Source organism: Centropristis striata, chromosome 11 (assembly GCF_030273125.1).
Source record: "Centropristis striata isolate RG_2023a ecotype Rhode Island chromosome 11, C.striata_1.0, whole genome shotgun sequence".
NCBI lineage: Eukaryota > Metazoa > Chordata > Actinopteri > Perciformes > Serranidae > Centropristis > Centropristis striata.
This window is the reverse complement of record NC_081527.1, coordinates 226,473-239,931: the sequence shown is the minus strand read 5'-3', so window position 1 is coordinate 239,931 and position 13,459 is coordinate 226,473. Positions and strand designations below refer to the sequence as shown.

The following is a 13,459-nucleotide window of genomic DNA, read 5'->3' as shown; positions in this document are numbered from 1 at the left end:
CTTACTGGATCAACATTTAGAACCAAAAAGAAACAAAGAAAAACCAACATAAATGTGATCTTGTGATTGTGTGTGATCCTGTCATCAACTCTGGTTTTATTCTAGTGGGACTCTGTTTGATTTGGCTCTGGTGTGTTTAGAGGAACAATTTGGGTCATTTTGTGTCTTTTTTTAGTCATTTTGTGTCTTTTTTTAGTCCTTTAGTCCGACATAAAATGTGACTTCAAAAAACACTATCATGCTCAATAAAGAATTTTAAATGTGTCAAATGTGACCAAAGGTGTCAAATCTACCGTATAAGAGGGTTCCATCCAGTTCTATCATTTGATACTAAATCTATTTGAGCTTGTCTCCAGTTTTACTTGGTATATCATCATCAAACTGAAACTGGCCTCATGGAGTTTACAGCCAGAACTTCAGAGGTAAATGTACAGTAGGGCTCCACGCTGCTTTGTTTTCTAGTCTGATGGAGGCAACAAGTCTGATTATTTGGAGCTTTTAGAGACTCCACAGGGTTTTTAATGACCAGCATTGTGAAAGATGCACCTGATCCTAAATCTGTGTGTCTAAAGTTGTATGTGGGGTGAGGGGTCGACTAGATGTATGACCAACAGAACACACAGGAGGAAAAGGAGGAGGAGGAGGAGGAGGAGGAGGAGGAGGAGGAGGAGGAGTGAACTAACTAACTCTCTAATCTGCCTGTCTGAGAGAAAAGGGGGAGAGAAAACCGAGTGTGGTGTGTTGCAGTGCCAGAGGAGGGGGAGTCAGTAATTAGAGAGATGTCAGGAGGTTACAACTGAAGCCAGAGAGAGAGAGTTAGAGACAGAGACAGAAACAGAGAGAGAGGACGGAGGACGGACAAGAGGAGGACATAACCAGAGAGGAGAAGAGAGGAACTGAGAGGACAGTAAGAAGAAAAAAAGCTTGTTTCTTGCTCCGCTGGACCTCCAGGATTACTGAGCTTTACTCTCCAGCCTCTGCAGGAGCAGGGCTAGGGTTTAGTCTAGGGTTTGGGTCTGCCTGTTAGCACGTGTCCAGTGTTTCTGTAGCTGCAGGTGACAGATACATCGGCGTGTTTGTCCATTCATGAGAGACTCAGAGAGAGGATGGGAGCCCTTCGCCTCTCCTTCGTCGCTCTCTTCTTCCTCTCCTCCTCACCTGTACGAGCCCAGTGGTGGAGTTTGCTCTTTGCTAAACCTAAAACCACGACTTCTCCCTCCAACACGGCTCCAACTATCACCTCCCTGAGCCCCTCCGAGGCCCCGGGGCCAACAGAGTGGCTGACGGGGAACAAAGCCCCGGAGGGCAGCACCCAGATAGAGGGGTCCCTGCTGGTCCCGACACCCAGCCAGGAGGTGTCGATCCTGGGCTACAGCACGGCAGAACCAGGGACGTCTCCTCCACAGGAGAGCAAAGGAGGAGGCAGCAAAGTCAGGGCCCAGTTTAAACCCCTGAAATACTGGAAGAGTGGTGAGTGTTACAGGGATGCTTCATAAGCATCCAGAGATCTGAGATTTCCAGAGTAATTCCAAATCTTTTGGGCTTGTAAGGCTTTAAAGAGCAGAAATGTGCATTTTAAATCTTTAAGGATCTATCTTGGCTTCTTGTCTCTGGTAAAGTTAATACTTTAATTTACTTTCTGTTTGCTCTGGTGTTGTTGTAATTCATTTTAGTTGGGTTTATCTTAGAATTTTATTTGGCTTACCTTTTTTTTTTACCTACCTATTTAGGGTAGATTGAGCTGTTATTGTCTTGTGTGTTTGGAAGTTTCTGTGTGAGTAGTCTTCTCCTTTAAAGCTCTATCTAAGCTGTAAAAAAAATCAAACCAGCCTCTGGGGCTGCTGGTGGCTTTCCTCTTGGTACCATCTTTCTTTTTTACTCTTGGTACCATCTTTCTTTTTTACTCTTGGTACCATCTTTCTTTTTTGCTCTTGGTACCATCTTTCTTTTTTGCTCTTGGTACCATCTTTCTTTTTTACTCTTGGTACCATCTTTCTTTTTTGCTCTTGGTACCATCTTTCTTTTTTGTTCTTGGTACCATCTTTCTTTTTTGTTCTTGGTACCATCTTTCTGTTTTGTTCTTGGTACCATCTTTCTTTTTTGTTCTTGGTGCCATCTTTCTGTTTTCCTCTTGGTACCATCTTTCTTTTTTGTTCTTGGTACCATCTTTCTTTTTTCCTCTTGGTACCATCTTTTTTCCCCCTCTTGGTACCATCTTTCTTTTTTGTTCTTGGCACCATCTTTCTTTTTTGTTCTTTTGCCATCTTTCTGTTTTGTTCTTGGTACCATCTTTCTTTTTTGCTCTTGGTACCATCTTTCTTTTTTGTTCTTGGTACCATCTTTCTTTTCCTCTTGGTACCATCTTTCTTTTTTGTTCTTGGTACCATCTTTCTTTTCCTCTTGGTACCATCTTTCTTTTTTGTTCTTGGTACCATCTTTCTTTTTTGTTCTTGGTGCCATCTTTCTTTTTTTGTTCTTGGTACCATCTTTCTTTTTTTGTTCTTGGTACCATCTTTCTGTTTTGTTCTTGGTGCCATCTTTCTTTTTTTCCTCTAGGTACCATCTTTCTGTTTTGTTCTTGGTACCATCTTTCTTTTTTGTTCTTGGTGCCATCTTTCTTTTTTTGTTCTTGGTACCATCTTTCTTTTTTGTTCTTGGTACCATCTTTCTTTTTTCCTCTTGGTACCATCTTTTTTCCCCCTCTTGGTACCATCTTTCTTTTTTGTTCTTGGTACCATCTTTCTTTTTTGTTCTTGGTACCATCTTTCTTTTTTTGTTCTTGGTACCATCTTTCTTTTTTGTTCTTGGTACCATCTTTCTTTTTTGTTCTTGGTACCATCTTTCTTTTTTGTTCTTGGTACCATCTTTCTTTTTTTGTTCTTGGTACCATCTTTCTTTTTTGTTCTTGGTACCATCTTTCTTTTTTGTTCTTGGTACCATCTTTCTTTTTTGTTCTTGGTACCATCTTTCTTTTTTGTTCTTGGTACCATCTTTCTTTTTTGTTCTTGGTACTCTTTTTTGTTCTTGGTACCATCTTTCTTTTTTTTTTTTTCACAGTTTTCTCCATGATTCTTTGAATTCCACGCTATAACCTCCTTCGCTCTTCTGCTCACTCCCTCACCTCCTACTCACAAAGCTGGAAACCTCCTTGATCTCATCTTCACCAGGAGTTGCTCTACTACCAATCTCTCCTTAACTCCACTTCATGTCTCTGACCACTACTTCATCAAGTTCTCCCTCCCGTTCGGACTGTCTGCCCTCACCGACAGATACTGTACTGGTCATTCATTCTCTCTCTGCCCCCATCAGATTTTATGTTTTCCTTTGTTTCTTTTGGGTTCAACATTTTGATCAAGTAAGTCAAAGTTATACATTAATTATCAGGAGAGGTAACTCTGAAAAAACTGATACCAACATGGCACGGTCATCATATTTACCATGTGTTGCATGTTCTAATAGAAACTCTGGATTATGGATGAAAAAAGTTGACAAAGACGAAAACGAAGGACATTTTCACTATAATTTTAGTTAGTTATAGTTCGTTTTGTAACCACAAAATAAAGTTTCAGTTAGTTATCGTTTTCTTATTTTTTTTATTTTAATTCTAGTTTTGGTTATTTTGTTATTATATTATGTTATGTTTGGTTGTTTTTGTTAACTATAATAACCTTGCAGTGTAGTTCATGAAGCCCTGGTTGTTTCTGTAGCTTGTTGGTATATATATATATATATATATATATATATATGGTATATATGTGACTCAATTATTCCCTGATGTGCTCTATGTTAAAGCCGAGCAACGGGAAGCTTCTGTGGTGGCACAGCAGGGTGGAGGTGGGTTTAAAAGGTTATATATGGGGTTGTTCATATTGCTTTTATAAGTCTCCACAAGCTGATCAGGCATTTATGTGTCCAACATGACCAGGATTAGCTCCAGAGGGAGTCAGTGTGGGAAAATGTGACGCAAAATGAGTAAGAGATCAGATGACTGGCACATTGATAAAAAGGTGATAAACCAGATAAAACAGTAAATCTGAGGGAAATGATCTTGCTGCATGGACAGATAATTTACCTTGACAATATTTATTAAATTAAGATTATTAAATCTAGAAATAAGCATGTTGAACACTTAAAATAAGAAATTAACTCTTGAAACAAGATAAATGATCTAACACTTCTAAATCTAATTAATATTATCAATAGCATCAATAATAATAATCTGATATATTTAGAATATATAAAACAGTCTGAGTGGGTCCATTCTGCATAACGAGTGCTTTTACTTTCGATACTTTAAGTACATTTTGATACTGATACTTTTGTAGTTTTTTTGAATGTAGTGGAGTCATTTCACAGTGTGTATTAGTACTTTTACTGCAGTAAAGGATCTGAATAATTCTTCCAACACTACAAGTCGTGTACATAATATTCTTGGAGTGGTAAGCAATAACAAAATTATCAATTTGACAAGTAAATGAAGAAGAAATGACAGAAGTAAAAAATGACAATATATTAACCGAGTATCCACAAAAAGTTGTCCAGCTAACTTTCTGAGCTGACAAACCTTCTGGTGAACTCTGCTGGCACCTGTTTGTTGTGTTTTACGGCCTGTTGGACCCTGAGAACTCTTTACAGCAGCAACAATGTGAACATGCTCCTTCAGTATCTGAACTGGCTGCCGTCCAGTTCATGACTGGTAATCAGCTGCAGGTCTCTGCTGCTGCCAAGTCATTCTCACACCAGATTACAGCAGGAATATCACACTGCAACAACTAAATCTAGTCAGATTAAATATCTCAGATCAAGGGGATATCTGCTTATTCTCTGTCTGATCAGATCGTTCTTAGTCAGCATCTTGTATGCTCCACTGTTTCACTTGTTTTAAGTGTTTTGGTCCTTAATGATCTACATTTTTTAAACTTTTTTTCTTCTTTTTGAGAGGTGTCTTTTTGCAGTGCAGCCATTATTTGTAAATGTGGCTCCTGGTGGAGGAATGAACAGATAAAGCTGGACAGCAGGACTCTGTTCCTTCAGTCAGTACAGGTTTTAATGCTCCACATCTGGACTGGAGGTGTTCTCTGACTGCCCACCTGTTTGCAACAATAAACACTTAATGTGCAGAGTTTAGTGGTGTGACACACACACACACACACACACACACATACACACACACACACACACACACATACACACAGTCTTTAAAGCCTCTAATCAGGTTTGTTTCCAGTTGGTCAGGCTGATGAATTAGAGACCCCCAAATGTTGGCCTGTCTGGTCCGGGGGTGGGTTAGTGTGTGTTCACGTGGTTGTCATGTGTGTGAGATGTATGTAAATGCATGTATCTGTGTGTGTGTGTGTGTGTGTGTGTGTGTGTGTGTGTGTGTGCCTGAGGGAGGTAAAGGTATCTGATCCTGCAGGAATGCTGAGGTGAGTCCGTCCCGGCGGGGGACAGACTCGGTCTGAGTCGGGGGATCAGGGGATGTGAAGCGTCTCTTCACACACACTCTGAATACTCTAATTACCAGTCGCTGTGTGTGTGTGTGTGTGTGTGTGTGTGTGTGTGTGTTTGGGAGGATTATGTGGATGCGAGCAGAGCAGCGAGGCGTGGGCAGAGTCTGGATCAAATCAAGTCAAATTAAAGACATGTCAAGATGATTATGGTCTCTCTTCTTTACTCTAAAGCTGGAGGAAGCAGCAGCAGCTCACAGGTACAGACAGAGAACAGGTCAGTCTCTGTCAGTTCAGAGGGAGATTCACTGATAGATGGATGTTTTAGTCAGGAAAACCAGCTGAGTGCAGCAGGGATGTGAAGCTGATCACTGGTAGATGGCTGCTGTGTTGACTGTGGACTTCAGAAACCCAGTGGACCAACAGCAGCAGAGGACCCTAACCACTGACCATCATGTTCAACTGACCATCAATATTCCTCTAATGCAGTAGTTCTCAACCTTTTTGGAGTCGGGACCCCCAATTTAACATGCATGTTGTCCGCGACCCCCGCTCACTGAACAGAATTTCACGCGCACAGTTCAGATCATACAAACTCAGTTGATACAACAAATTTTGGACAAATAATGAAGCACAAAATGACCCAAAAAAGACACAAAATGACAAAAAAAAGAAACAAAATGACCAAAAAAAAGAAACAAAATACCAAAAAAAGACATTAAGTGACCAAAAAGACTAAAACACATGAACACTTTAACACAGTGGAGACAGAGCTGACTTCCTAAATGATTTGGCGACCCCCAGAAATCATCTCGCGACCCCAATTGGTGTCGGGCCCCCAAGGTTGAGAACAGCTGCTCTAATTTACCTCAAATGCTGGAAGCTGACTCTGATAGGTGAGGTGGTCCGTCAGGTCCCAGGACCCTTACTGCCTGTTAGATAGTGAGTTATAATCTGGGGTAGGATGGCCTGCTGTGGCCACTCCAAGGGTCAAAGGTCATTGCTATACTTTCATTAATAAGGTAATATTGGGACTGCTGCTTCGTACGTCTGCACCTTAATGACTGTGAGAAACGCTGGATCTTCTTCTCTTGGTTCACTTGTTGCTTTCTGTCCCTTCGTTTGTTTCCTCTGAACCTTCTGCTGGAATATTCTCCAGAAAGATGGAAACTAACTGACTTCATTTGTTTGAGCACTTTTAAATCCAAACTGAGTTATTGAGGCCAATTCCACAATATGCACTTGTTTTCATAATGTTGTATTTAAGGTCTGAGTCTGATGTGAATATGTATTTAGTGTTTGCTGCCTCGTGGCTCCCTGGAAGAAACAGAGCTTCTTCATCTCAACGGGATATTTCCTGGTTAAATAAAGGTTAAATAAAATAAATAACCCTAAATATGCTCACCTCTGGCTCCAAATAATGACAAATGGTGACAGCCAAATGCTAAACTCAAGGCTTCCAAACAAGAATCCACAAACCGATCGATCTCATCATGGCTTAGTCCACTTCTCCTGTATATTATTTCAAATCATATGCAAATGGATATTATTCATTTTTTTCCAAATTATTCCAATTCTTGGTTGGGGATCAGATTAGTTTTACTCAATTTCAGTCCATTGTACAAGAAAAAAGTTTTTTTTGTGTGTTTTTAATGTGTTTTGTGTTTTTTTGTAATTTTTTTCGTTTGTTGTGTCTTCAAAATGTTGATCCAGAAATTAAAAATGAAAACAATAATTATCAGGTCATATAGTTGAGGTTGTGCTAAAAAATATATATATACCAACACAGCATTGTAAATATTTTTAAGTTGTATATACAAGCAGAATAAATATGGATTTAAAAGCGGACAAACAAGCCCAAAGACTCTAAAAGGTTAACGCCACGCTTCTAAATGTTCGACCATTACTCCGTCTTTGTTCCCACTCTCACATCTTCCTCTTGTCTCCGTCAGAGCGAGGCTCCGGAGGTCATCTGGACCTGACGGAGTTAATCGGCGTGCCCCTCCCTCCTGCCGTCACCTTCGCCGCCGGCTACGAGGGATTTCCAGCCTACCACTTCTGGCCCGAAGCCAACATCGGCCGGCTCACCAAAACCTTCGTACCGGGCTCCTTCTACCAGGACTTCGCCATCATCGTCACGGTGAGACGACTCAACTCTTCAAACGTTTAATACTGCTCAGATTGGGCGTCTGGAGCGAGAATAAGAATAGAAAATAAGAATCTGAATATGAGCCGTCCTAGCGGTCTTTAGTCTGGACTTCTTTAGTCCCTGTAGTAGAGAAGGGTCTTTATTCTCCCCTGTAAACAGCCTGGTTGCTGATTGGATAGAACACTAAGCAGGATGTGACGTAGTACTGGACGCCACAACAAGCCGGCGAAGTAGCGAGTATTCACAATAACCATCAGCCGCTTTCATAGTGTGGTCCCACAAACCCCCCCTCTGACGAAGAACCCAAGAATGATATTCAGAGTAGACAAAATTAACTTGATCGAAGTATATTACTGAAGGATCTGAGCAGCTCTTCACCTTCGCATTCATAGTGATCCTGTGAAGGCAAAGTGACTTTCTGCCCTTTCATAGTGCAGTCTGAGGCTAACAGGCTAACAGTTAGCTCTGTAGCAGTACAGTGTGTATGTGCTAACAGGCTAACAGTTAGCTCTGCAGCAGTACAGTGTGTATGTGCTAACAGGCTAACAGTTAGCTCTGCAGCAGTACAGTGTGTATGTGCTAACAGGCTAACAGTTAGCTCTGTAGCAGTACAGTGTGTATGTGCTAACAGGCTAACAGTTAGCTCTGTAGCAGTACAGTGTGTATGTGCTAACAGGCTAACAGTTAGCTCTGTAGCAGTACAGTGTGTATGTGCTAACAGGCTAACAGTTAGCTCTGCAGCAGTACAGTGTGTATGTGCTAACAGGCTAACAGTTAGCTCTGTAGCAGTACAGTGTGTGTGTGCTAACAGGCTAACAGTTAGCTCTGTAGCAGTACAGTGTGTATGTGCTAACAGGCTAACAGTTAGCTCTGTAGCAGTACAGTGTGTATGTGCTAACAGGCTAACAGTTAGCTCTGTAGCAGTACAGTGTGTGTGTGCTAACAGGCTAACAGTTAGCTCTGTAGCAGTACAGTGTGTATGTGCTAACAGGCTAACAGTTAGCTCTGTAGCAGTACAGTGTGTGTGTGCTAACAGGCTAACAGTTAGCTCTGTAGCAGTACAGTGTGTATGTGCTAACAGGCTAACAGTTAGCTCTGTAGCAGTACAGTGTGTATGTGCTGCTGCTGCAGGAGGTGTTAGCTTAGCGATCTCTGTTTGTTTACAACAAGCACCAGACACTCTGTGCACAGTTAGTGATGCTGGTTAAATCACAATCACAATGTTTATGATCAGCAGAGACGCTGTGCATAATTAGCCATGCTGGTTTGTTTATGATCAGCTGCTGACGTTGTGCACAGTTAGCGACGGCTACGTGTCCCTTGAGTGTGTTTTCAGCCCTTTGTTGAACAAAGAGCACCATCTAGTGGGCTCAGAAAATAAAGAAAATGGTCCATGAAGCTTCGTTGTCACTTCACTAGCAGTGAGTGTGTCTTTGCCCTCTGACTTGTCTGCAGGTGCGTCCAGCCACTCAGAAAGGAGGCATGCTGTTTGCCATCACAGATGCCCGTCAGAAGGTGGTGGAGCTGGGTCTGGCCCTGACCCCGGTGCGTGGCGGCCTGCAGAGCATCTTACTGTACTACACGGACAAAGAGGACGCGTCCCACAGCCACAAGGCGGCGTCCTTCAGCGTCCCGGACATGACCGACCAGTGGACGCGCTTCACGGTGAGCAGCTCTATATCAGCTGATACAAACCTTAGACACAAAACAGGACAATTTACATTCAATGTATTTGTATTCTTTGCATTTTCTTTAATTATATTTACAGTTGAATAGAAATAGTATTTAATTGAGTGCACATAAAATATACCTGTTACATAGACTGACATTTTACGCAGAAGTTAAATAAAAATGTCTTTTAACCCTTTGATGCTCAACATATAAACACCTTCTAATGCTCAACATGGTCTAAATGACCCTCATTCATTCCCTTCATGTTATTAATGCTGCTGTGTGTTTGAATATCTTTTTTTTATTATTACAACACATCATTATACCCATTTTTCCTTTCATACTTTATGAAGAAAAATAGTTTTTGTGTTATTACATTTACACACATGGGTCTAAAATGACCTTGTGCATTATAAGCGTAATGATTAAAAAAAGGGTTTTTATTCAAAAAGTAAGAAATGAAAACAATAAATGAGGATGTATGATGATCAAAAACAAGTTATTTGAGGAAAACCTGCAATACTGAATGATGAAATTTATTTATTGCAAAGATAAAGAATATAAAAACTTAGTCGGGTCACTTTATCTATCTATCTATCTATCTATCTATCTATCTATCTATCTATCTATCTATCTATCTATCTATCTATCTATCTATCTATCTATCTATCTATCTATCTATCTATCTATCTGTCTATCTATCCATCCATCCATCCATCCATCCATCCATCCATCCATCCATCCATCCATCCATCCATCCATCCATCCATCCATCCATCTATTATAGTATTATATGTATTATTATGGCTGGTTGTGTGTCAGGTGGTGGTGGAGCAGGACGAGGTGCGTCTCTACATGGACTGTGGAGAAGCAGAGAGGACGACTTTTCACCGGAGGCCAGAAAGACTCAACTTCTCCCACAATTCAGGAATTTTCGTAGCGAATGCAGGAAGCACGGGGCTCGACAAGTTTGTTGTAAGTGAAGAAATCCTCCAAACGTAGACGTGGTGGTGGAGAAAAGGGCAAAGAGATCAGATGCCTGGGTCAATGTCACTGGACATGTGTGTGTGTGTGTGTGTGTGTGTGTGTGTGTGTGTCTGTGTGTGTGTGTGTGTGTGTGTGTGTGTGTGTGTCTCCTCTGGAAGATTTACAGTTTTGAGCCTAATGAAATAATTTATGATTTGACTAAATGCTCGGACAGTTTGCTTGTTTGTTCAAAGTAAACCTGATTGGTATTGAAATCATATCAATAAATTAGGTCTTTGTCTGGCCATTCTGCTCTGGCCGCTTGTGAGTGCTTTGGGACGGCGATACTCCTTAAGAGTAGGAACGAGTCTCCAAAAGTCTCCAATAACATCAGAAAAGTCGATTTGTCGCTAGTCACTTATTTGAAAAAGAGTCTCTAGAGGGTCTGAATAGTCTAAATATAGAGACAAAGAGTCTCTAGAGGGTCTGAATAGTCTAAATGTAGAGACAAAGAGTCTCTAGAGGGTCTGAATAGTCTAAATGTAGAGACAAAGAGTCTCTAGAGGGTCTGAATAGTCTAAATGTAGAGACAAAGAGTCTCCAGAGGCTCTGAATAGTCTAAATATAGAGACAAAGAGTCTCCAGAGGCTCTGAATAGTCTAAATATAGAGACAAAGAGTCTCCAGAGGGTCTGAATAGTCTAAATATAGAGACAAAGAGTCTCCAGAGGGTCTGAATAGTCTAAATATAGAGACAAAGAGTCTCCAGAGGGTCTGAATAGTCTAAATATAGAGACAAAGAGTCTCTAGAGGGTCTGAATAGTCTAAATATAGAGACAAAGAGTCTCTAGAGGGTCTGAATAGTCTAAATATAGAGACAAAGAGTCTCTAGAGGGTCTGAATAGTCTAAATATAGAGACAAAGAGTCTCCAGAGGCTCTGAATAGTCTAAATATAGAGACAAAGAGTCTCCAGAGGCTCTGAATAGTCTAAATATAGAGACAAAGAGTCTCCAGAGGGTCTGAATAGTCTAAATATAGAGACAAAGAGTCTCCAGAGGGTCTGAATAGTCTAAATATAGAGACAAAGAGTCTCTAGAGGGTCTGAATAGTCTAAATATAGAGACAAAGAGTCTCTAGAGGGTCTGAATAGTCTAAATATAGAGACAAAGAGTCTCTAGAGGGTCTGAATAGTCTAAATATAGAGACAAAGAGTCTCTAGAGGGTCTGAATAGTCTAAATATAGAGACAAAGAGTCTCTGGAGGGTCTGAATAGTCTAAATATAGAGACAAAGAGTCTCTAGAGGGTCTGAATAGTCTAAATGTAGAGACAGAGAATCTCTAGAGCAGGGGTGTCAGACTCAAATACACAATGGGCCAAAATTTAAAACTTGAATAAAATCGCGGGCCACCATTGAACAAATAAACCTTTTAATATACATGTTTTGCTTTAACATTAAATATGGAACCAGCAACACTTATAAACATACAATATATAACTAAATAGTGTAGACATGCAAAATCAAATTTAAAATAAAAAACACATCAATGTCATTAATTTACAATAATAATATAATCATTTGGTATTGCCTCGCGGGCCAAATAAAATTACACTGGGGGCCAAATTTGGCCCGCGGGCCAGAGTTTGACACCCCTGCTCTAGAGGGTCTGAATAGTCTAAATGTAGAGACAAAGAGTCTCTAGAGGGTCTGAATAGTCTAAATATAGAGACAAAGAGTCTCTAGAGGGTCTGAATAGTCTAAATATAGAGACAAAGAGTCTCTAGAGGGTCTGAATAGTCTAAATGTAGAGACAAAGAGTCTCTAGAGGGTCTGAATAGTCTAAATGTAGAGACAAAGAGTCTATAGAGGGTCTGAATAGTCTAAATATAGAGACAAAGAGTCTCTAGAGGGTCTGAATAGTCTAAATATAGAGACAAAGAGTCTCCAGAGGGTCTGAATAGTCTAAATATAGAGACAAAGAGTCTCCAGAGGGTCTGAATAGTCTAAATATAGAGACAAAGAGTCTCTAGAGGGTCTGAATAGTCTAAAAATATCGAGACAAAGAGTCTCTAGAGGGTCTGAATAGTCTAAATATAGAGACAAAGAGTCTCTAGAGGGTCTGAATAGTCTAAATATAGAGACAAAGAGTCTCTAGAGGGTCTGAATAGTCTAAATATAGAGACAAAGAGTCTCTAGAGGATGTGAATAGTCTAAATGTAGAGACAAAGAGTCTCTAGAGGGTCTGAATAGTCTAAATATAGAGACAAAGAGTCTCTAGAGGGTCTGAATAGTCTAAATATAGAGACAAAGAGTCTCTAGAGGGTCTGAATAGTCTAAATATAGAGACAAAGAGTCTCTAGAGGGTCTGAATAGTCTAAATGTAGAGACAGAGAATCTCTAGAGCAGGGGTGTCAGACTCAAATACACAATGGGCCAAAATTTAAAACTTGAATAAAATCGCGGGCCACCATTGAACAAATAAACCTTTTAATATACATGTTTTGCTTTAACATTAAATATGGAACCAGCAACACTTATAAACATACAATATATAACTAAATAGTGTAGACATGCAAAATCAAATTTAAAATAAAAAACACATCAATGTCATTAATTTACAATAATAATATAATCATTTGGTATTGCCTCGCGGGCCAAATAAAATTACACTGGGGGCCAAATTTGGCCCGCGGGCCAGAGTTTGACACCCCTGCTCTAGAGGGTCTGAATAGTCTAAATGTAGAGACAAAGAGTCTCTAGAGGGTCTGAATAGTCTAAATGTAGAGACAAAGAGTCTCTAGAGGGTCTGAATAGTCTAAATATAGAGACAAAGAGTCTCTAGAGGGTCTGAATAGTCTAAATATAGAGACAAAGAGTCTCTAGAGGGACTGAATAGTCTAAATATAGAGACAAAGAGTCTCTAGAGGGTCTGAATAGTCTAAATATAGAGACAAAGAGTCTCTACAGGGTCTGAATAGTCTAAATATAGAGACAAAGAGTCTCTAGAGGGTCTGAATAGTCTAAATATAGAGACAAAGAGTCTCTAGAGGGTCTGAATAGTCTAAATGTAGAGACAAAGAGTCTCTAGAGGGTCTGAATAGTCTAAATATTGAGACAAAGAGTCTCCAGAGGGTCTGAATAGTCTAAATATAGAGACAAAGAGTCTCCAGAGGGTCTGAATAGTCTAAATATAGAGACAAAGAGTCTCTAGAGGGTCTGAATAGTCT

The 13,459-nt window shown here is 40.2% G+C and overlaps 1 protein-coding gene across 1 annotated transcript in view; it reads left to right on the top strand.

Annotated features, from left to right (window-relative positions):
* Window positions 1–893: 893 nt before the first annotated feature.
* col15a1b (collagen, type XV, alpha 1b) overlaps window positions 894–13,459 on the top strand; it is a 50,823-nt gene continuing 38,257 nt past the window's right edge. The window contains 4 exon segments of the mRNA XM_059344353.1: window positions 894–1,470; window positions 7,400–7,587; window positions 9,052–9,261; window positions 10,090–10,242. Of these exon segments, the coding sequence (XP_059200336.1) occupies window positions 1,107–1,470; window positions 7,400–7,587; window positions 9,052–9,261; window positions 10,090–10,242 (915 nt within the window). The 5' untranslated portion in view covers window positions 894–1,106.